Source organism: Triturus cristatus, chromosome 2_1, assembly GCF_964204655.1.
Source record: "Triturus cristatus chromosome 2_1, aTriCri1.1, whole genome shotgun sequence".
Lineage (NCBI taxonomy): Eukaryota > Metazoa > Chordata > Amphibia > Caudata > Salamandridae > Triturus > Triturus cristatus.
In genome coordinates, this window is record NC_140581.1 from 382979434 (window position 1) to 383005274 (window position 25841).

At 44.2% G+C, this 25841-nt stretch overlaps 1 protein-coding gene across 3 annotated transcripts in view; it reads right to left on the bottom strand.

Moving 5' to 3' along the window:
- LOC146865348 (3',5'-cyclic-AMP phosphodiesterase 4D) overlaps positions 1 to 25841 on the bottom strand; it is a 1349871-nt gene that overhangs the window by 132047 nt on the left and 1191983 nt on the right. For all 3 annotated transcript variants that reach the window (XM_085631472.1, XM_085631460.1, XM_085631466.1), the window contains exon 6: positions 22369 to 22481. In XM_085631472.1, the coding sequence (XP_085487598.1) occupies positions 22369 to 22481 (113 nt within the window). The remainder of the gene's footprint in view (positions 1 to 22368; positions 22482 to 25841) is intronic.

Genomic DNA, 25841 nt, shown 5'->3' on the forward strand with positions numbered 1-25841 from the left:
GAGTCCAGCAGCTTGCATGCCCCCTTTGTCACCCCTATCCTGCTCAAACTCTCCAGCAGCAGCCCATGATTTACTGTATCAAAGGCTGCTAATAAATCAAGCAGGTTCAGTGCAGTGCCCAGCCCTGAACCCAAATTGGGTAGCGTCCAGTAAGTTGTTATCCTGGACATAGCTAACCAATTGCTCATTCATGATCCTTTCGATCAGCTTGGCGGGAAGTGGTAGGCAGGATATCGGGTGATAGTTGTTCGGATCTGAAGGATCTAGAGAGGGTTTTTTGATAAGCGGCAAAACAAGTGCCTTTTTCCATTCTGATGGAAACTGCATCCATCATTGAGACTATACCAGCCGACAAAGGAAGCATAGAACTAGTGAGAGAATATTCTCTAAACCACTCAGTTCTACATTGCCCTGGATCCAATACAATGCAGCCCAAATTTCAACCGGTGATGCACGTAGAAGCTATATTATGCTGTATTTAGAAGCAGTAATTGGTGCCTTGCACAGAGCCCTCTGGAAGAAGCGGTTTTATTCCCAAACTGAAAGTGGCAAGCAGAGGAACTGCCCTCTTTTTGGCCCAAATGGCAACAGAGGCAGGGATAATGTCCTCAACACTCAGCAGCATTTAGAACTGCGGCTAGTCCTGGAAGTTCTCAGACTCACATTTAAAGACAGTACCCACAAATTAACCTATACTGTGGCAGACTTCTCACTCAACGCCTGCTGATCCAGGAAAAACCAATCAGGTTAATATTACAAATTAGCAAACTATAATTGCTCCTCATCCTTACATTGCTGCATCCGTATCTCCCTACCCACATACCTCGAAGCAGAAAAAGTTCTGCAAATTCACAATGGATTGCATGATCCTTTCCCAGGGGCACACCACAGTAACCTCAACCAGAAGACTTCACAACTCAAAACTGGGCGCCCCTTCCGTCTCGTGCTTCTTTCGGAAATTGATTTCTTATAGTTTAACCTTCCATTAACATACACTCAATTTATACACTTTTTATTGAGATAAAATATGTGTAAACTATATTCTATGTCTCTGATCATCATGGTAACATTCCAAACAGAGAAATGTCAAAACAGAAAGTTTATTAGGTTGAGAGCCTACGTTTTGCTATGTGTAGGTACACACACAATACAAAACACCAAGAGGCCACCAGCGTTGATGGCCTCTCTTCTAAACAGAACATGGTGGTAGCCTGCATGCCTGCACAACTGCACTGCAATCTACAAAGAAACTCACTGACAGACTGTTATAAGTGGAAAAAACAGGCAACAAATGTAGCCTTCAACTGAAAGATTTGGCACATCGGACCACCATACAGAACTCACCTACCTTGAAGATTATGCTAGACACACCTTCAATGTCTCCTGCATCATATACAAATTCTGGGAAAAAGTATCGGAATACATGCTTAAAATGGCCCTGCATTACTTTCACTCACAGAATCTTAGCCCTGCCGACACACCGTCTGCCCACATAAGTTCAGTCAATGAAAGGACCAGTGCGAGTCCCCAAGGAGGACAAAGCCCCAGACTCTGGAGCGAGGCAGCTTAGCTTTAAGAGCACAACCAACTCCTCTCTTGGGGAGAGGAGTTGGCCTAACGACTAGGGCGGTCGACCACGAATCTAGGGAACCGGGTTCGAGTCTCGGCAATGACGCTGAACATCTTGTGATTCTGGGGAAATCACTTAATCTCCCCGCGCCTAACAAAAATGAATGTGTGTCCTCTTGTACTGGTGGTATGTAAAGCGCTCTGATACCCGATACCGGGTCAAGTTCGCACTATATAAAACTCCGTTAAAAAAAACATCCTACTCCTTGGAAACCTCAATGAAACAACTCTTCAAGCAATCACTTGACTAAGCCCTCTAGCCCGGAAAGGCAGCAGCCACGAATCAAAGGTGGTCAGGAGTTGCAATCCTTTAACCACCATCCTTCTGAAGTGCCCACTCCTTTCCCACCTCGACTAGTCCACCTCCACTCAAAGCATCGACACAAACCCCCAGAGTAGCCATAAACCTAAACATACCATGTCTCTTCAAAGATCACAACACTGTTAAACCACTACAAAAGCAGCAATTACTTAGTCCAGCTTTGTGTTACTATTGTGCTTTATATCACGCGCACATTACAACGCTATGTGAGAAAGATGTCAAGTTGCCACTACACATCATCTCTGGAAAAAAGCAGCTAATAGGTCAAGCTCATCGTGTAACCCGGTCATTTCACTTTAGAAAAATGGGTTGTTTTCAAGCGTTTATTCTTGTCATTGTGTTGAAGTAGCAGTGCTGTGACATGAATCTATCTTAAGTACAAAATCCGTGGTTGTGGAAATTGTGCAAATGAATTACTGTTAAAAATTGAAAGGTGACAGTAGGAACTATAAACTACTCACTAAACTGCACTGACTGCCAATTTCTTACCCAGGATTTTCTCCGTCAGAGAATAGGAAACAGTAACTCCTAAACTCGCCACGGATTAACATACCACAATAATTTCTCATCTCTGCTGCTTGACGCTTTCTGCATCAAGCAGCAGAGATGACAAATTATTGTGGTATGTGAATACCACAATAGGCAGCCATCACGCCAGATTAGAAGTGCGGCCTGATCACACGGCTGCTGGCACACGTGCCTGGAACGATAGTCTGGCCAACGGCCAGCTGGGCCAGTGAGAGAGTGTTTCACATCAGCCCATGGCGGACATCTGCCGCACACGTCACCAGAGACTGTGATTTCCCCAGTGAGAAAGGGCAGAACAAATGAGGTTAGCATCACTCCTGGTTTAACTGGTCAACCAGTGGCCAACCAAATGACGAACACAACACAACATCCAGAAGTGAAATGAGGATCAGCCTGCACGAGTCCAGTGTGAGAGAAATGACACATTTGAGATTAGAGCGAATGTGCGCTCAGTGAAGAAGATACAAAGATCGACCCGAAGAATGGGAGCATCTTGTAAACGCTGCCTGTTGTTTCTAAAGGACCGAATGGAAAGGTGGGGGTGCATGTACGCAACCACATGGTACTTAGACAACATTAAGATATTGAAAAAGAAGAACATCCTGAGAGAGAGAACCCCCCAAAAAGCAAAGCTTGCAGGCAGGGAGATGGGAGACGCTTTTGAATGTATAGCATATGTGGGGAACACTCACAGGCCAGCATGCTCAAGTCCTCATGAAGGGAAAACCTGGCTTGGCAGTTCGGGCTGCACTGTTCCCATGAGGCACAGGGTCGTGAATGATTTGCCTATAGCTGGGGCTGAACTGGGGTGATGAAGTGAGCTAAAGAATGATGATGGATTCAACCCAGATTTGTGTCTGAAAAGTTTCAGCGCTCCATCCATCATCTCCTTGCGTTTCCTTTGTTCGCCCTAAATTGGCAGCGTATGCCTGGATGTGGGTCCCTGGCTCATTCTGACACTGGATTGAAGGTAGCCTGGCTAAACCGGTCCCAGGATGCCTGTTTCTGGTTCAGGGAAGACCTGGCTTGGCAGTTCGGGCTGCACTGTTCCCATGAGGCACAAGGCCAAGACTGATTTGCATATAGCTGGGTCTGAACTGAGGTGGTGAAGGGAGTGAAAGAACAATGATGGATTCAACCCAGATCTGTGACTGGGGGGTGAGTGTCTGAAATATGTCAGCGCTCTGACCATCATCTCCTTGAGTTTGCAAAGGAGCTATTTTGCCAGCAGGAAAAACCATGGCACAAAAAAAAAAATGTCAACAAAAATTGAGAGGTATTACTAATTGCACCCTAAGGGTGCTGCCTTACCTCGTTAAATGGTACCACCTGTCCTTGCACAGTGACCAAAAATTACCAAATCAGCCTTGGCTACATAAAGTACTTAAGTTTTCAGATTTCTGTACAGGTACATAAATATCTGGACAATTTCCAGCTCCTATAGCTTGAGGGGGTGTTGCTGCTGCGTCCATGCCTGGATCAGCTGCTTACACTGCGCAGACCCGGCTGGAGGACAGCTACACTGCTGTTTCTGTGCCCGGAGGGTCCTGGATGTTCAATAGCATCACTAGAAGAGGATAGAGGTGTGGGCCAATGATGAAACTACCAACTTTGGAAGTTGAAGACCGATGTCCTAATCCCAAGTTCGGAACTTGCCTGTGATTCTGGACACATATCTGAACGTCTTTGGGGCAAAACAATTATAAAAAAATATGTGAAATGTACCTATGTAATGCAAAGGTGCAAAATTCTGTGATGAACATCGGCTCCTCTCATCACCCTCCCCTTCTAACTATCCTGCAGTGCTGCCCTACTGCCCTGCTAGGCTAATGCTACATAATTAGCAACACATACACAGACATTTGTGCCGAGGTACCACGATCCCGGTGGAGTAATGAAGCGCATTGCAGGAACAGACATCACCGAGCCAGGAAAGTAAAGTAGTCGAGTTTATTGTCCTCAAAGGAGCCCATGGAGAAGCTAACCGAACGGGTGGCTGCCTGGTCAAACCAATCACTCAACTGTAGAGCTACCCGAACACTCAAGCACAGACACCACGAGGTACCATGAACGAAGCACAGCAGACACATACATCTGGTATGCTACTAAATAACAAAAGTCTAGAATATGTATCTAAATATGCAAGCAGGATACCGTTTAGGAATATGGTATAACACTATGGAGACCCCAGAATGGCATCGCGACATTGAAAAGCACAGGTTACTCGACATAAACACACGAGAGCAGGAGGTCAGACTGGGGCCAGGAAGAGAAACGTTTTCAAGACCCATCTGAAAAGCAAGCGACTCCCCAGTGAAGAAGATGGAAAGGAAGAGAATTCAACAGGCTTATGGACAGCAACGAAAAAACACAACCACTGATTGCGCTTTTTTAAACTTTGTAATCTTTACTGGGCACATTAAACGAATGATGTCACAATAGGCTTCAAATCCCAAATGTACCCCATCAAACAAAGGAATATTCTGGAACTTTTGTTGTTGACGACTGTCAGAGATTTGGGACTTGATCATCAGAACGGTTTTTATCTATAATGGATTCCCTTTTAAGGTTTTTGTCAGATTACCATAAACCTCTTCTGGGATGACAGAAACATTTTTGGAATAGGGAGATAGGGCCTTGGTGGTGAATGGCGTTGTGGGCAATGCATGTGGCTTTGCAGTCAACCCTCTTCTCAAGGGGCCGACAATACGAGATGGGGCTTTCTGCAATGCACGCGGCACGCGATCACTCAACCTCAAGTGCATCAGCAGATGAGATGGTGCATTCTGGAGCGGTTACTTTCTGTAAGCAAGTAATTGGGACTGCCCAGGTATATGTAAACTGTGACAGTAAATCGCTGCTCAGATCCACCTGCAGCACTGAAAGTATGCGTACCAGACCAATAGTGGCCTGGGCTTATACATCAGTTTTGCAAGGCATATTGCCGAGTGGTTCGGCATATACATGCAGCTGTGGTAGTATTTCTGTGCCGAACTACATGCCCAATTTTTGCTAGGGATTCCAGCCATTTGTAATTAAGGAGAAAATACTCATAGCACAAAATCGAACTTTGAGGTTTTTAATGGATTTTTCAAAACCTCGTCTAAATGGGACAGTTAAAGATAGACTAGCACACTGGATATTACACTAAATTAAAGAACAGTGGCTCCATTCAAATCTAGGCATCTCACAGAAAAATGTGATTTTATTTCAACCAGGACACGCTAAGCCATGGATAGGTATCCTGAAACTGACAAAGGCGTGGTCTGTCCAGGTCATAGTTGCCAGGGGGCCCGGTTCATAAAGGTTTTACTGTGATTTGCTCTTGTAGTACCGCTGAATTATTGGAGTAAACGAGAAGTACAATACTATCAACCTTTGTGACTCATACCTTGAAGTTTAACATAAATCCATGAGTTCTGGCTACATACCAGAATTTAACTACATCTGTATAGGATACATTTAAATAAAATGATTCTAAATTAAACTTTTTATATAATCCAAGGTTATCCCAAAAACGTTGGTATGGATTCACCCATACTGGAACTACGTTGCACAGCCTACTGTTTAACAATCCATTGAACATACAATGCAAATGATTCAGCACTACTACGCCGAAACCTGTGCAGCACCGTACAGCCAATTAAAGATTTCCCTGAAGAATCAGTGTGAGTTGCGGCATGGTGCACTTCCAGAAACTGTGGTACCAGAACGAGTACTACCAGAAACAGTGATAAGAGAATGAGAGCTTCTAGAACTGATACTACCAGAAACAGCACTATGAAAACCAGTGCTACCAGAAATAGAGGTATGAGAAATGAGAACCACGAGAACCGATACTACCAGGAACAGCGCTATGAGAACCAATACGACCAGAAACAATAATATGAGAGCGAGAACAACCAAAACTACTGTTACCAGAAACAGCGCTATGAGAACCCGTACTAACAGAAACCCTATTATGAGAACTAGTAATACCAGAAACAGTGATAAGAGAACAAGAACTATCAGAACCAATACTATCAGAAACAGTGCTGTGAGACCCAGTACTACCAGAAAAAGTGATATGAGAACGAGATCCTTATTTATAAGGAACAGTGGTCCCATACAATCAGAATAAAGTAAAATGCCGCAATTAGTCCAATGAAAAATTGGATTTATGTATAGAAGTAAATGCAAAAATAATAGTCAATACAATGAATAGTAAACAAGGAAATAACGAACCAGTGAGTGAGTTTTTTTTTGCTGTGGCAAGATAAAAGGGAAATCAGCCGATTTCCGGAACCCAGGCAAGTGATTAAAAGGTGACTATTTAGTGCAGGAAAATAAACAGTAACAAAAAGTCAATAAAACATTCCATACTCCAACATTTAAATAATAAGTATAAAGGAGTTTAGGAATGGTTGTCGACGAAGTTTCGATCCCTGTAGGAATAGTGGGATCTCTTCAGGACAGGTAAATGACAGGATTACATGGGAGGTAGCCCAATAGCAGTTGAATTCGAAGGAGGCCACGAAATTGGAGGGAAGCCCGAGGCGCGAGTGTGTCCGGCGGGTAGGGGGTCACGGGAACGGAGCCTCATGTCAAGTTGAACAAGGGATTCTGAAGTCCCGAGCATTGCGGGAGTCCAAGACAGGGCGTATTAATGACGCGGAATTCCGATTAAAATGAAGCGGAGATCCAGGATGCGAGGTCTCCCCGTGCCGTTGGATAGTCAGGTTATGGGGCTCGTAGATAACGAGCGGGTGGCTGGGGAGAACGAGAGCCACCAAAACTGCTGCTACCAGACAGCAGCAATATGAAAACCAGTACTATTAGAAACAGCAATACGAGAAAGAAAACCATCAAAACTGATCCTACCATGAAACAGCGATATGAAAACCAGTGATACCAGAAACACCGTTATGAGAACCAGTAATTCCAGAAACAGTGATATGAGAACCATCAGAAACAAGACTCCCAGAAACTGTGCTATGGGATACAGTATTACCAGAACCAGTGATATGAGAACGAGAACCACTGGAACAAATACCACCAGAAACAGCGCTGTGAGAGCCAATACTACCAGAAAAAGTGATATGAGAACGAGATCCACCAAAACTGCTGCTACCAGAAAGCAGCAATATGAAAACCAGTACTATTAGAAACAGCAATACGAGAAAGAGAACCATCAAAACTGATCCTACCATGAAACAGCGATATGAAAAGCAGTAATACCAAAAACACCGTTATGAGAACCAGTAATTCCAGAAACAGTGATATGAGAATGAGAACCATCAGAAACAAGACTCCCAGAAACTGCGCTATGGGATACAGTATTACCAGAACCAGTGATATGAGAACGAGAACCACCGGAAAAAATACCACCAGTAACAGCGCTATGAAAGCCAATACTACCAGAAAGAGTGATATGAGAACGAGATCCGCCAACACTGCTGCTACCAGAAAGCAATGTGAAAACCAGTACTATTAGAAACAGCAATACGAGAAAGAGAACCATCAAAACTGGTCCTGCCATGAAAGAGCGATATGAAAACCAGTAATACCAGAAACACCGTTGTGAGAACAGTAGTATGAGAACCATCAGAAACAAGACTCCCAGAAACTGCGCTATGATAAGCGGTACTAATAAAAACAGTGATATGAGAACGAGAACCACTGGAACCAATACTACCAGAAACAATGCTATGAGAACCAATACTACCAGAACTAGTGATAGGAGAACATGAACTTTCAGAACCAATACTATCAGAAACAGCGCTATAAGAACTAGTGCTACAAGAACCAGCGCTATGAGAACCAATACTACCAGAATCAGTGATATGAGAAAGGGAACCACCAAAACTGTTACTACCAGAAAACAGCGTTTGAAAAACAGTAGTATTAGAAAGTGATATGAGAAAGAGAACCACCAAAACTGATCTGACCATGAAACAGCGACAGGAAAACCAGTAATACCAGAAACACCGTTACGAAAAGCAGTGCTACCAGAAACAGTGATATGAGAGCAAGAACCACCATAACCAATACTCCCAGAAACAGCAGTATGAGAACCAATACTACTATAATTAGTGATAAGAGAACAAGAACTATCAAAACCAATACTGTCAGAAACAGTGCTATGAGAACCAGTGCTTCCAGAAACACTTTTATGAGCGAGAACCACCAGGACCGATACTCCCAGAAATAACACTGTCAGAACCAGTACCATCAGAAACAGAACTACTGCTGAAAACACGCTCCGTGTCCATGAAACAAGAAAAATTCGGAAACTTCCAGGGAGCAGAAAAGGATTTTAAAAAGGCACAAACATCCTTCTAGGACATAAAAACGTAATTCATGCAGCTACTCAATATGCAACTCCTGTCGCATTTGGCAGGAATTTGTGCAGACGTGTGTGCGGCAAACACTCCCAATAAACAAAGTACACGGAATAACACATTTCTGCCAAAAAGACTGTTTCGATTTGTTTTCTGACGCCAGCAAAACAAACGTTCATACTGCCCTATTTAAGCTTCTTTTTACTCAAAACTGCGTTGTATTGCGCAAATGAAATGCACAGATAAACCCGGTACAGTGAAAAAAAAAAGATAAAAAGGAAAACGATTTTATGCGTGAACAAATATTTTGTTAGTTGACTGAGTGCTTCCAATGCAAAGACAGCAGGTGCGATTCCAGCTGCATGGCAAGGCGGGGCAGGTGGGCACCTCCAAGCCACTCACTGTTTGGACCACAAGGAGCGGGTCACAGAAATGATTTTAAGAGGCTAAACCAGTAACAGGAACCAGCTCTGAAAAATTAACTTTCATCCAATTCAAAATTGGGTATTTCCCCTATAGTGATTTGGGTTGCATGGAATTTTGTAAACCTTGACCCAGCGCATGGATATCCCCTGGGGGTGACTGGATCGCGTTATAAGCACAGTAAATACATAAACCAGAGTAAACGTATTGCAAACACGTTGAAAGTAACCCAACACAACAGAGGAGAGCCTTGCGCGAAGGATCTGTTGCACGCTGAACGTGATCCGGCAGAATTCAGGAAAGCCTTGTTTAAAGTCATCAGTGACGCTGAAAACGATCCAACTGATCCCAGGGGAGCCTGGCATAAAGCCACCAACACGCTGAAGGTGATCCAACAGATCCATGAAGAGTATTGCATGAATCAGGTAATAATGTACTGAAAGTGACCCAACAGATCCATAAAGAGTCTTTAATCAAAACAAATGTTAACTCAGTCAAAATGATCCAACACATTCAAGGAGAGCCTTGGGGAAAGCATGCATGATAACAAGCTGCCAGAGTGATATGAGATCGAGAACCACCACAACCGATACTCCCAGAAACAGCGCTATGAAAACCAATACCATGAGACCATAGGATCTCATAAAGCAAACACTGGTAGACATGATCAGTGCAGCCACGGCCTGTGCAGGTAACAGCGGTGGGGCCGGGTGGGCGGGGATTTCAACAGACAACCATGAGGAAAATGTATTTATTTATTTATTTTCCCTCGTGCTCGTCTCTCGAAGCCCCCCTCCTCCCCTCACCCGGCCCCACCACTCTTACCTCCACGGGACACCGCTGGATCAGTGTAGTGTAGAACATTGGGGGATCTCTCACCGACTGACCACAAAATGCAGCTTTCTATCCCAATATCCTCCTGAAAGAAATGTCAGCGCAGTCACCAATATCCCAGTTATCGTTCTTGGGAACCTGCTATGAACGAGAATAGGAAACGCAGATAAGCCCTGGTCTAACCTTGCTTGCAGCTCCTTTCAAGCAGCCTCTACGTCATGGAGAAAACTGAAATTTGCTCAGAAAGAAAAAATGTGACAGCTATTTTGATACTTCAAGAAGTACAAATTTTCTTCCAAAATTTTCCATCACTTCACTGCTGTCGTATACCCCAATATTTTATGGCATTTCTATGCATTAAAAGTATGTTCCTCTACTGGTTTTACAAGGCAGTCTTATCTTTTATAGGTTTTGGGGAGAATTTGTGCTGGCGTACAGCATTAGTAAAGTATATAATGGGTCACAGCCCTTAAATCAAAAAGCAAATAGGCATGTATGTATTTGTGTATGTATATGACCCCTACATATGCTTCTTTCAAGACATTTCTCAAAACCCTACTCTTTCAAAGTTTCTTCCAGTCGTAGCTTGTTGCAGAGATATGTCATCTGAATTATCTCTGGTGCAAATTTTGAACGACATTTTTGTAACTTTTTTTTTTAACTACAGACTACATAATATTCAGAGCCGCCTTCTATTTCTCCACATTGTCAAAAATGTACTCTCTTTGCATTATTTTTATCTTTTATTGTTATCCTTTGAATTATCTTTTTCATGACGTCTGTCACCTACAGACCATCCATTTTTATTCTTCAGTTGAACCTTTTTATCCACATTGTCCTCATTTTCCTTCTTGTAATGTGCTCTACCCTGTAATGCTACCTTTGTGGTTCTAGTTTACGCCCTGTAACACTGTATATATACATACAAAAATGAATGAATGAACAGCCTCTTCCTATAGCACAACCAAAACCATCCACCTTCCATGTAACAAACATTCCCTAACATTGCGCAACAGGTTTACCTGTAGCACCCAACAGCACAGTGTGTGCTGCAGGCAAGTAGAATCAGTACACACAACACCTGGAGGCACTGCATCTGACCCATAGTGAACAACTTAGAATGCACCAGTATGGTCAAGTGGATGCCTCAAAGCCCAGGAGATGCACCAGCTCTTGCAAATGATCTGCTGGCGGGTCTGATCTACCTTCTCTGTATACTCAATCATTCTCATCGAAGTATAATAAAAAGGGCTTCCCAGCTGGAGTTTCAATGGTGAACACGGCCTACATCTGGCCAGGCTGGCAATGTACTGCTCTCCAATGAGCTAACTAAGAGCCCACAGAACTGAGCACCCGGCGAAAGGTTCATAGAGACAGAAGGGGCGGAACTCTAACGTCTACAGTTCCCTAATGGAATACAATGGAATTACTTTGGCTAGACTCCAGATGTATAGAAGTAGAGAACTAAGGACGGATGGACTAGGAAAACAAATGGATGGATGGGTGGATGAAGAGAAAGAAGGGGGGGAGAAGGATGGATGATCAAATTCACTGAGTTAAGGTAGAAAATACACTGATTGATATCAATGTTTTCAGAATTTCCCCAGGAGTGTATCCAGATAGGTGCCCGGCCTGCTCGCCTCCCCTGCTCACTCAATGCCATTCGGGATATGGTTGAAAGTAGGTGATAGTTTAGTTTTCTGGCTACTCCTTTGCAGCTGGTCCATCACGATCCATGGCCATTCTATACGTGATGTGTTTAGGAGCTCAGGAGGATCATGGGGAGGATATGACTGGCGCTGAAGCAGACGGGGCTGGGAGGGTTTCCGGCCTGAGCCATCCTAATAGAAGATGAAATGTTACCCCCTGCATTCTTTCTTCGCAGGGAGATTGCCACAGTCTACCTTTAAAGCAGACTTTAAAGTAAGCTTTAGTAACCTTTTTAAAAACTATAAAGAAATTTTAGGATTAGAAACACTGAACATTAATCATGAATTTGTATTTATCATGTGCCAGTTGCTGGATGTGTGGCAACATCACACACCTTCCTGTGGGTAAGTATTAAAAAACTCGCAACAGCGACTACTTTGACTGTATGGTAAAAAGAATCCGTCACGCTAATGGCGTCTCGTTTTAGAGCAGTTTGCTAGGACAAACGACCTTCCAAACTTTGAATGACGCCTAATTATTCAGACGAGGGTGGATTTTATTGAGAAAATGAGCTCCTGTTTTGCTTCGCCCTCCACTGCGGACAGGATATAGTAACAATTCCCACGCTTGGGGTTCTTCTCTACCTGCTCTGTGTACAGAAATATGTGAAGCTGAGAGGGAATGATTTCAACCACTTTTGATCCCAAGGTTTCAGCGTCCAGGAAGCTATCAGGATCTCTGCGGCAAAGATACGGTCAGGAGAGGGATCACAATGTAGATCAAGATGGCGTAGGTGACTAAAGAGATGCTTTTGATCTGTGTTCTGTGGTCATTGCATAGCACAGCATCTCCCATTAAAATAGTTATGGGGCTTGATGTTGTCGGTTTTTGGCTGATGATTAAACCTCTGATGCACATCAACAGACCAGTCCACTCCAATGACAGTGCAGCACATGGCTGATTCAAAAGCACCTGCAGCGACACCAATGAACACGGCTAGGTACAGAGTCCTATCCCTCAGTGAACAACTTGCCAGGTGTTTTTCAGCACATGGAAATATTTTTCGCTGGTGTGAAACTCTTGTCCCCCTCCATTCCTTAAACTTTTAGGGGAGATACTTATACTAAACTGTAAACATATGCCCACCAACAGTTTTTGGTGTACATTAACGAATGTCTCAGGATGGGAAACTACAAGCAACTATTTCGAGCATTTCAACATTTTTTGAGTTGGGGAGAGCTTCCAAAACATTTGCACCACCCTTCTCTCCTACCCTTTCCTTCCACGTTTACTACCTGTCGGTTATACATACTATTGTGGAATATTTTCCACATTGATAGATCTTTACACACGAGTGGTTTGATCACCATGCGCAAGTCGTGATTAAAACAATTTAGGTATCTGCATAAGAAGATAAGCTTAGGTTGAAAGATTCAACAACTATGCGAACCACGCTAGAAAAAGAAAGTCTTGCACTAAAGAACACTACAATGTGAAGAAGACTCAGTTAAGTGCTTCGACCTCAATTACCAAAAGGGAACAAAAGAGTACAATATTGATCAATTTATGTGAATCATAGAAGCTTAATATCGAAATATAGGTTGTGAAGGATTTAGGATTGTAGATGCCTGGAGAATAGAGTGAGTTTAACTGGAAAGAGAGTTATTTGTGAGAACGGAAATCTTTAGGGGGCATATTAATATATTTTAAATGGTGCACAGGTAATTTCCTGTACTAGAGAATCTACTTAAATTAATAATTCTATTATAACTTTGCCAACAGAGTCCAGTTCAGGGTCTTCTAGTGGCCAATTATCAATAAATCGCCAAATACAATATCTCCCAAGATGATTATCTCTGTAGTAAGGTCGCAGACAGCGACTGTAGAATGGAAGGGCTGTTGCAGGTATGCAGTGCCTGCCTGTTTTAGTTGTAAGTGGCACCTGTCCAGCCAAAGGAAGCTATCATTATATGTCTCATTTAAAAAATACGATTGACGTGTTTCTACGTCTTATTTAAAAAAAATCTGCACATATGCCTTAATAGATTGTTGGCATCAATGGGCAAATGAGACATAATTACAGAGTCTGCAATCCATGCGTCACAAAAATGCATAATGAATGTGTGTTCATTTTTTTTGGCACTAGGTAAATGAGGAACAAGTTAAAGCAACTCCTGTGTATTGAGTGATTCAAAAATACTTTTGCGATGGCAGTATGGCTCGCAAGATCTTCTCTCGAGAAGTTGACCTACATCGTGTAGGATAAGCGAGCACTAATAAGATTGACATCATTTAGCACAAGAGCCAAAATACACCTCAACGCATATCCGGGGCAACTGGAAGATCATATATAGTGGTAATTCTCACTTACGGTGCGCTACGCGAGAGACTCAATCTCCATGAAAACTCTTTACCGATGTGCTTTCTACAATAGCAATGTTACAGAAAGTAAAGGGATTTCATGATGAAAATCATTTTGTTTAAGAGCTAACAGCATTATCTCAGTAGTTGGATAAGTCTCTAGCAACGGTGTGTTCTCCACACAAGGCGTTGAGTAACACTGCAGACCCGCGCAGAAAGGCTGGCTAGCTTCTGCCCACTCGAACCCTGAGTAGAAGGCAGGATCTCAGGTGAATGTGAGATCTTCTGTAGTGTTCGTTGGCAGGTGCTGGACCACAAGCACGTACCCGGCCTTCTAAGTTGCACCGGCCCAACACTTGCCATTCAGGTATGGTGCCTAACAACTATCTTGTGGCGGTCAGGATGATCTACCACACACTTCAGAAGTAAATTGTTTGAGAGAAAACAATGAAAGATCGGCCAGCTTTTAACGGGCATGAGCAATTATACCATGCACCAATAAGGACCGCGTACATGTTGTGATTGTATGCTGACTTGAGGAGGAAACACCAGAAGCCAAAAATAGACAAAGAGCGACAACAGATTAGACACTTGCCAAATGTGAACTTCATCCGTCTACCCAGCAATTTCACTTGATTCCTTCTTCTTGGCTAGATAGTGTTAGTCATTACTTTTAAAGGGCGCTATTATCCTAAAAGGACTCAGGAAGCATTGTGCTCTGAGCAAAGAGTTGAAGAGCGTAGGACTCTGGCCACCAGGGTCTAGAAACACAAAACGAGATGCCAGGTTTTTAACTCCCTTCAGAATTTTAGTTCGGAGTCTTCCATTTCAAAATGGAGGGTGATGAAGTTGCAAAATAGGGCCCACTGCACACCGACTGACTGAATACTAATCATAATGTATCCAAAAAAAGGCATTTAATGGCAAAAACATTCAAAACGTTTTGGGAGGTGGTTCACAGTTTTTTCCTAAAAAAAAATAGATGGACCACAGATAAAAAAGAATTAAATAAACAATACATAAGCTTTTCAACTGTGCACACTTTACAAATGAGCACCACATGACGAATTGCATACCAACCAGTGAATGCCCCCCTAACACCTGGTGTACAAAACCGGTGCGCTATAGACGTCACATACAAAAAACAGAGTCGAATGAGTGCTCTGGCAGCCACATTCTGCACGTGCTGCACAGCTGAGGCGCCACGAGCTACTGCATCAGTCTAATATCTGTGAAACACAACGCTGTGGAGGTGCAATTTGAAAAGAATGTATCTAACTGTTCGAATACACAATCAGACTAATAAATTCTGTCAATGCCTTAATCCTCATTTTTGACTCATTATCCATAGGTCTTCCCAAATTGCACCCAGCACCTCTGAAAGGGGCACTTCAAGCTAAAGTAAGTCTGGGTAAAGAAGTAAGAATGTTGGTCTCATCTTCACAGCTGTCATTACACTGAAATGGCTCCACAGCAAAGCATGGAGAATAAATATATTCGCCTGTAAAACCCACAAAGCGCTTCAGTCTACAACCCCAAAATATCTGGCACTAAAAGTGAGCATCTCTCGTGGCAAGCGGCAACTCCGCGGTGCTGACGCCCTTCTACTTGAAATACTACAATGCAGGACAACGACAGCACTAAGGCTGCATTATGAGTGGGCCAATAACTTCTGATATGTACAGTAAATCCTGGCAACGCACCTACTGGAATTATGTGTTTTGTGATAAATATTGCCGTGTCACACCAGCACATATTTAGGGGGTGATGATGCCCAGAGTTTACAGGAACATGTGCACTTTGGTGCAGGAAGGACCAATTCCACGTTATTCCCGCAAAACATGTGAAAAGGGATACATGGAGAACACCTTGGTGGCGGTTTTAACCAGATGCAATAATTATCACATCAAAAATGGCCTACTCGTAACTGGGCCTAAGCACTCATTCCTGGGGAGCTCCCAAATTGTGGAGCTCTCTTCCTCCAAAACCAGGACAAACACATGCTACTTTTACTTCCAAAGAGAGCTGAAACAGCGACTGCTCCCACTACCCCCTTCTCCCTCAAGGTTCCAGACTTAGGCCGGACTTGTACTTGATCTGTGACTGGGGGTGAGTGTCTGAAAAGTTTCAGCGCTTCGTCCATCATCTCCTTGTGTTTACTTTGTTCGCCCTAAATTGGCAGGGTATGCCCAGACGTGGGTCCCTTGCTCACTTTGCCACTGGATTCAAGCTAGCCTGGCTGATGAGGGCTGTTAGCCCGGAACCGGTCCCAGGAAGCTTGTTTCCGGGCCAGGGAAGACATGGCTTGGCAGTTTGGGCTGAACTGTTCCTATGAGGCACAGGGTCAAGACTGATTTGCATATACCTGTGTCTGAACTGGGGTGGTAAAGTGCGCTAAAGAATGATTATGGATTCAACCCAGATCTGAGACTGGGGGTGAGTGTCTGAAAAGTTTCAGCGCTTCGTCCATCATCTCCTTGTGTTTGCTGTGGGGTTGTACTTAGCCTAGAACTTAGCTCAAGTGCTACTGTCATTATATATATATATATATATAATATATATATATATATATATATATATATATATATATATATATATATATATATATATATATATATATATATAACTCGTAATAAATTTACAATTGCTCTTTTCCCCCTTCCCTTCTTAGTATGTGTATCTACAAGCATTCACTTTTTTTTTAAAAAAAATGCTTTTTTTTTTTAATAACAAGTGGTTTTGAGTTTCTCTTGTAACCTGTAATCCTGATAGTATGTCAAGTGTAAAGCTTTGTCACCCTCTGGGTCTGATCTGTGCTATACTGAAGGGATGAATAATACATTTGCGATATTTTATTCCATTTCTTATAGTGTTTTGGCTTTTCTAAACTTCTCTTATGAATTACAAAAGAGAAGATTAAAAATAAACTCTGCACAGGTCAGGCAATCAATCATTCATTCAAGGTAGCTTTAGAAGGCGCTTTAGTCTCAATGTAAACCCAGCACTCGATACTTGGGATAACGAATGAGTAGCGGATTCGTTTTTAAGGGCTCATGAAAGGAAATTGACTGGTCATCTACCCGGAAGTGGTCTAGAAGAGGGGGCAGGAGAGCCCCATCGTTTTCCAGTAAGAGTACAGAGAATTCACAAGAGGGAGCTTTTACAAAGCGTTAGATATGTCGATTTCATTTTGTTAAAAATGATTATCCACTCATAGAACAGACACTGGTGAAGTCACACCATCAGTCTGCTGGTGAAAGGACCTGGGGTTGAAAACATCACATTGGAGGCAGGTGCTTTTGGACAGTAGAACTTACCGAAAGATCACACGATGGGCTGAACACGTTTCAAGGTGCATCTGGCAAATAGGGTCCTGCTCATAGTAGAGTATAGAGCTCAGCACGCTGCTTACGGGAGATAGAGTATACTTTCCTTCCTTAAAGAAAACATTGTTGAAAACATGTCTTATATGATGAGCCCGCCACTGGCGCCATCAATGCCAAATACGAAAAAGGTCTCCTCTTGATGCCACCTCGTGGCTCTTGCCTCCACCTCTTTCACTGCTGGTCTATTCATCCGAATCTTGTAGTTCCTTTTCATTCCTGCTTTCTCCCTCTTTCACTATGTTCCTATATTTTCCTTCCAACTCTTTTATGGCTTTCTCTTGCTGTGGGTCGAAGTTTGAGGAAGACAAGGTCTTCAAAAATGAGTGTCAGGGTCCCACCCTGACTGACAGCGGCACAAGTTAAGCACAATCATTTTCTTTCTTCTCTGCCCTATCTTCTTTCACTTCCCCAGTTCGAATTCACTCCTCATCTGATCTCAAGAGTGTAACTCAACTCCTCATCATCATCGATTCCGTCCTAACTTCCTGTTTTTTCAAGCGAGATCTACCCAACACATCACCAGCTCCTTTGCTTCAAAAACTAATTCATTCAACGGGGCATCTTATTAATTATTCAATGTCTCCTACTCCAACTCTTATTTAAAAATGACTCCTAAACTTATTTACGTACATAATTAACATGCATTGTTCGTCAATATAAACTTAGTGGTGTTATAAGGCTACCCTTAATATGCAAACTGGTCTTGCACAGATTGTGGGAGGTCACTTAATAATTCACAAATACATCGTATAAATTACAAACTCAAACGGAACAGTGTGTTTTAAAGCAGTTTGTAAATACTGGCTTTTCAAGGTACCAAGTGAGACCGCCAATAGATGCAATTGTAACTCAAGGATTCTGTGTGGAAGTACCAGGGTTAAGTACATATGGACCAAGGGTTGGCACATCTTGTTCGTGCAAACAGTACTTCCATATTGTTATTTTTCAGAATTGACTGTCCCTCATCTCTGTTTCACACTATGGTCTTTTTGTCTGTGGCAACTGGCGTGAGAGGATTCGGTCACTACCATATTCTAGGAGAGCAAGTCCTTGAAAAGAGCGATTGAAAAACACTGTTTACCACACTGCAAAGCCTTTTAAACGAATGAACCAATCTTTGAATTTCATAAAATGGATTTAAAACAAAAATAATGTTCTGCTGTACAGCATGTAGCTACATGCTGTCCCACAGAACATTACTAGTCAGAAGCCTGCACATAGCTTGCCATGTTTGTTCACTACGTGACACATTAACGTTTATTTATTAAACTATGGAGGAGAAATTGAACTTGCTTGCCATCACAGTTTGATGTTTGGTATCGCTGTTTCTGCTACTATCTGATCTAATGATACTTGATGTACTGACATCAGAAGGATGAACGGCAAAACGGGCCCTTTCGGGGTTCAGACAAAGATGCCAAAGCTGAACTCACTGAACGTCCGTGGACGTCTGTCCTACTACACCTTGCAGTCTCTTTCGCTTACTCTTTCAGGTAGTTTTTGATTCGTCTTATGTATGGACTCCTGTTCTCACTTTTGAACACTGAACACAGGTGTGATTTCATGTGCACATTGCTGTACACAACTGGTGATCTCAGGCATTAGCAAACTGGATGTCAGTGCCACAAATTCCGTGGATATTCTGATCGGCCCCACACACTGGAGGCATTTGCACAACATCCCGTTCACTAAAGTATTTATTATACACCTTCACACCTCATGAAAGCTAAACAACCTCATGTTAAGATGGGGTGAGGCATCATGCTTTCTGAGCCCCCCAGGATGACCGTCATGCATGTCGCTCATGAATGCGTTTTCACGGGACGTTTTGGGACACGGACACCTGTCACCTCTATGTCTTTGACATGGCTGTCCGTGTAGCCGGGTCCTATGCAGGGTGTGGCAGGGAACAACTCAATGCTGTATAGGCGTGCAGAATGAGGCCAACATATAGTAAGAAGCACTGAAATCCACGCAGTGGCGATGATCACGCGCTAATGACATCATTGAGGAACACGGTGAAATGTATCAATGCCCAAATGACATTCGGTGTCCACGAGGTTGCATTTCTAAAGAGCTACACCTCCGCTTTAGCCATACATCATTTTACTCCGACCGACACGGGCCAGTAACAGACTCTGAATGCAGACCTTACCATCGTCATTCTTCTAAGAAAATCGTAGCAAAAATCTACGCAAGCGGCCCACCCTGTTGGTCAACATTTTAGATCAATGTTCGCTGCTCTCAAGCCTACGAATGGATCGTGCTTGTAAACAAGACCCATAAATGCCAGCCATGGGCCCACCACGGCCCCTGCCAATCATACGCTTCATGCACTATGCCGCAGAAGGCCTGGGCTGCATCCGCGTGGGGAACCTGTGCTTCGACAACGGCCCCCACGTCACTGAGCCCTCCAGTCCCACGTCACAGCCGGCCCGGTGCCCGGCTCTCCTCACAACAAGCTGCAATAAAGAGGCAGCCATTGCCTCGCGCTCGGGAGAGGGGCTCGTGGCGTCAGAGCGACATTCATCGTGACTAGACTACCAATCACCTCCCAGCTAGTCAGCTTCCCAAAAATCGCAAAATGAACTACCCGAGTCTTCCACCAGTGTACGATACAGCAGCGTGTTTCTTCGAAAGGATAAACATTGGCAACACAAATACATGGTAAGGGTAATTCGACGTCATGGTACACATTGAGAAACATGTACTCTTCATCTACATTCCCTCAAAGACACAGCCTGTGGCGTCCTCCTGCCTCACACAAGCAGAGGACTCACAGCTACACACCAGACCATTCCAAAAGGATGCAAACTTTGTAAAACATCATGAATGCCAGCGGTAACACATGATCGAGTTCGGAAAGGATTGTGTCGAAAGCGCTGTGTAGTTCTACGCAAGATCACTGTGACCGATGCATGTATAAGTGACCATGCCATCCACATGCTATTCACATAAGGCATCCCCGGCATGGACTGCGCCACAGAGCATGTATTCGAAGGACCTGTTGCATGGCCGAGCCAGTGTTAGACTGGAGCAATGACCGTGTGACCAAAGCATGGAGTGAGCGCCAGCAGCTTACATGTGATCAAACATGGAATGTGTGCTCCCTGTGCCATATGCGTCCGCATCAAAGCGTACAGTGTTAGCTGCGCATGCACTACAGTCATAATGCTATAATATAAAGATTGGTATGACCTATTACGTAGACACATGCATACTGCGGTTAGCTCCTACACTCTTTATTTAGCATTACCTGTGTGATTAGCATGTTTTGTCATTAACATTTCGGAGACAGCATATATAGTATGCGATCTTCGCATGGCATCTCTGATGAGCACGGCCGTGGATGCATGCACGTGTCTAGCATGCCCTGTGATATCTGAGAAGCAAATGATTTTCACATACATATGATGAGCCATGCATGCATCCTGTAAACAGCATATAATGTACAGTCAGCATCAAGTACGTGTGATCAGCGCATGTACAATGGGAATATAGCCATCTGTGAGCAGCAGGTTCTCAGGCAAACGGAAGAAGCAAGCGTAGGATCATATGTCCCATGTCATCTCAGCGTGTCATCTGATTGGTGTATTTTTTCTATTGGGGTGAAGCTTTTCAATGCATCCCAAAAGTGCATTCCTTTGTCTGCGTCGGATGTTCAATAAAGAGCATGTTCTGTGTGGTCAGTGGGAAGTGAGTGATAAGTACATGGTAAGTCGTCAAAGCATGCTGTGTGATCAAATGACGCAGGTAGTCTGTACATGTATGACATGAATTTGCATTATGATATCGAACCTGACTAGCAATATATTAACCACTCCGGAGACTGCGATGTTCTCTGTGATTAGCAAGGAGTGCACGATCAACATGTGCATGTCACAACCACATGAAGTACCTTAATTACTGTAGTATGTTCTATCCTAGCATGCTCTGTGTCACTAATGCATGCACTCTCAGCGGCATGTTCTGTGTGATTAGCATATGCTGATTAACATTTTCTGTGTGAAAAGCATGACATGCCCTGTGTAACCACAACGCATACTGTGATCAGCACACCTTTTGTGCGTAGCATGAAGTGTGTGGGGGCATGTGTGGCGCGATAAGTGCATGCTTTGTGGATGACTTGGCTCTTGTGATTTGTAGGCCTTTCTGATGGCCATGTCCTGTGTTGTTAGCATCTCATCTGTAATTAGCATGACGTGTGTAATCAAGGTGTGTGCAATTAGTAATATGAGCCAAGGTACTGGCGTTTTCATGTGAGTTGCATGTACTGCGTCATCACAATGTATTGTGTGATCGACAGGGAACTTGTAATAAGTAAATATATAGTATGACCACACAATAAAATGTGATCCTCAGGCCTATGCCTAGCATGACCTGTCAGACTTGTATTTACATTGTTATGTAGTGTGAACGATATGTCTTATGCGATATGTGTGGCCTGTGTGATTATCATGCCCCGTGTGACTAGCACAAAGTTCATAACCCTGCATGTACAGAGTGATCAGTACATACATGAGTGGCATGTTCACCAAGATAAGTAGTATGATGCATGTTATCATAACATGTATGTAGGCCCATTGCATGTACATTGTGCCCATTTATTGCCCTATGCTACAATGATATAGGGCTGAATGTGTTTTCCTGTTTTTCAGCTCCAATGTGTGTGGCATGGACTGAGTGTGTGGCATGTTCTGTGACAGGCATGAAGAGTGTGATGAGTATGCGCTGTGTGGTTAGGTTTGAGCATGTGATCCGTGCAAGTGACCTGTAGTTTCTATTATTGCTACTGTGCATGTGAGGGTGTGCAGGGGTATCCTGTGCACACCCTGCGGCCTGTGGATAGCATGCTTGTGTGCACGAGCCTGCAGTGCACGCGGGAAGGGGTCAAGGGATACAGTGCTGGTCCTACCTTGTTGGAGGCCATCTCGCTGACGGAGTGCCTGGTCTGCAGGGTCTCCAGCTGGTCCAGGCACCAGTCCAGCTCCTCCAGCGTCTCGTTGGCCAGCTTCTGGTAGGCCTCCTCTGCGAAGAGATAGGGAAAAGGGTACTCAGTCCTCAGGCGTTTGACGGGGCTAACAGCAAGCTGCAGAGGGTCCATCCTGCCGTACCCAGCCATCCTCGGAGGAGCAGTGTACACACATGAGGGATCCCTCATGCTGTTTACACGAGACACAGTGTGAGGAAAGCGCTGCCTCAGCGGCCCGGCTGCATGACAGTCACACAAACTTTCACCGGGGCCCCCGTCTCCCTGAGGGCCGGCTACTGCGCTCCCTGCACGCCCCCACTAGCGGGGGGTGGGGGGGGGGGGGGGGGGTCTCGAGCAGGCAGCAGTCCGCCTCACTAGGAGCAGGCGTGCACCCGCTGGGTCGGGGATGAGCACGCCTCCTGCCTGCTGCTACACCGCTGCTGCTCTCCGGCTCTGACACCAGCCCGGCTGCGGAATCTCCCCCACTGAAACTTGGGATGTTTCATCCTCCTCGGCCCTCCTCCGCTCCCCTCACTCCCTTCCCGTCCTTCCTTCAGTCCCAGCGCAGGCTCCACTGCGGCTGCATCATCCTACAACTGAGAGAGCCCGTCGCTTCCTCCCCACCAAAAACCCAGAGCTCCAGCCTGTGCGCGAGGGAGCGCTGCAAAACCCGGCGCGGAGCCGGGCAGCCGGAGCCTGCCCGCGCAGGCCTCCTGGCCCTCCCTCCCCCGCCAGACGTGCGGCTGGAGGATGAACAGCCTGCCTCCCTCACGCCGCGCGCGCTGCTGAACACTATCCTGACATGCCCCGGCCCAGGAACGAGCTGTCATCGCGTCGAATCTAAAACGCGCTCAAATTATTTCACTCTTCCTTAGCAAAATCCTGAGATCCCCCCTCCCCCCCAACTCTCTTCACCAAACCGATGCAGCGTCAGTGCAGATTAAATGCAGTTTATATCCCTCCAGTATGTACACCTGGTAACATTGGAAACTTTTCTTCCTTTAGTAAAATGCAGCAGGCAGAATAGGGGGTAAGCGGGGTCAATTAAAAGTACATGCACCATCACAGATTGTAACTCTCAGAACTGAGTATGTACCTCAAAGGCATGAACTGCATGGAGAGATGTCGCAGACTGCAACCCATAATCACTGGCAAACATGTAAATCAAAGCAATAGCCCTCCCCTGAAACATCACATGTGAACCCCCAAGCAAAATTACTTTCTGCAAAAAAAACGACAAGCTATCAGGCAGACAGGAGGCAGTCCTAAATTTGCAAAGAAAAAGGTAATGCACACCTCCAAGCAATATTTCAGTAGTAGCAGAAATGACAGTCGACCAGTTACAAGTGGTTCTACTGGAGCCATAGATGGGATATGAAGTTTTGGGCACTTAAGGAACTGCTAATGGGCACATTCCAGTCGATGACAGCTTGGAAACGTTTGTTGTTGTCTAGGAGCTCCAGTTAGCATTTTCATTTAAACAGTGAAATGTATCTCATTTTTGCCTAGGGCATAAAAGGCCTGATTCTCAAAAGATTTAGCTTAGGTACACAATTGAAGCGTCTGAATACACACCCCTAACCCTGATTCACAGAGAGCGGACAGGTGTCAGGTTATATTTCAAAGCTATTTTAACAAAAACAGTATTTCTGGAGAATAGTGCTATGTGAGGAAGTTTAGGGATGGGTTTGTGGGGGGTTCTCTGTGGCCCACCGTGCAATTATAAGTGAACATCAGCAAATCCTAATGATTCTGACTAAACACGTCACTGTTGCAGGAGAAAAATAATTTCTGATGAAGAAAATGTTTCACATGTGCTAATGCAAATTTTTGTCACATTTATCAACTGCTTGGAGTAAAGCAGGACATGTACGAGTGTCGTAGACGTCTGGGAGTGCTGTTAGGATTGAGAAGTAAAAAATCTCATCCAAATGTAGGAGCAATCTTACGGGACCAAATGTCAGACCCCTGAAGAGTAGGCCTGGTGCATTAGATCCTAACGTACAGTGCCCAATAGCCCATGTGCTGCTGCTCAATCCAGTAGAAAACCTTTATGAATGGTCTGATGGAATTTCCACCAGGGCTGACCCAACACAAAACGTACCCCATTTTTTAGGTCAACATTAAATGGTTTCTTGGAGAAGGACTTCACAAGGTCTTTGAACATTGTTCCTACGCATCAGCCTGCAGTCGGTGTTATTATTAAAAGGAAGACACAGTGCAATCAATTGTTTTCTTTGTTTTTAACCAATTATTAGAATGAAGTGAAGAACAACAGTTTCACAGCCACATGACAAGGCTTGTGAAATGAGCCTTTTGTCATTATTCTATATTGTAAGAATGCATACAATGCATACGTGGAACCAATACTTCCAAAGGTGGGTCCTAATACACTGTCAATAGAAGAACAGTGTAAGAAAGCAACTAACATTAGAAATTGGTTCTTATTGGAGTCCCAAAGGAGATATGGTGCCGGCAGTTCAGGGTCCAGGATGCAAAGTGTCTCATCTCCCATTCCAGCACTTCTAGGTTTCGTGCTGATCAGGATGTAGCCTTATGGCTAGAGTGGTCGGCCTCGAAGCTGGGGAGCCGGGTTCGAGTCTCGGCAACAACGCTCAACATCCTGTGATTCTGGGCAAATCACTTAATCTCCCGTGCCTAACAAAAATGAATGTGCCCATCTGTAATGAAACTGGTGCTCATGTAAAGCGCTCTAACACCTTATGTCTCGGGTCTAGTTTGCGCTATATCAAACTCTAAAAAAAAAAAAAAATAGATATATACCCAGAAATACCTGTGCTTCCGGTCCTTACCTCCTGTTTAGTCTGGAAAATAGGAAATATGCACCAGAACTCAAGGGCTGACGGTACACAAAAATACTAGTACAAGGTCAGATAGACATGCTCCACGGAGTGTCGTGAGCCTGGCTGTAGACCAAACAGTTGGCTAATGAGCCCGATAAGGGTGCGACAGATCGCTGTTTTAAGAGACCAGAGAAAAACCGGCCTGCGGTGCTCCTACCCTTTTGTACAAACTCCTGTCCGTGCCTCGATAAACCAACCAGAAATAATTGGTATCATTCATTTGTAGCAGATGGCCCCGCAGGAGCTGGGTGAAACCTAAGGCAGCAAGCACCACAAGCCTGTTGATAGAGGACAGAGTTTGGCCTCAAAGATGAACTGGGGCGATGTGTCATCATTAAGAATCGTAGCGTTGCCAATATTACTAGTATAAAAGGAAAGAGAAGGGGACTCGGGCGGAACGAGTAAAGGTGTGGCAACATTGTCTAAATATGCATAAAGGGTCTCACAAAGAGAAGGTGTAGTAGTCAAAGAGGAGAGGCCACTGCTTAATTTTTAAAAAGATAAGTGCCAGGGTCTCGTCAGGAGGTCACTGCAGCTTGCACCGCCCATTGC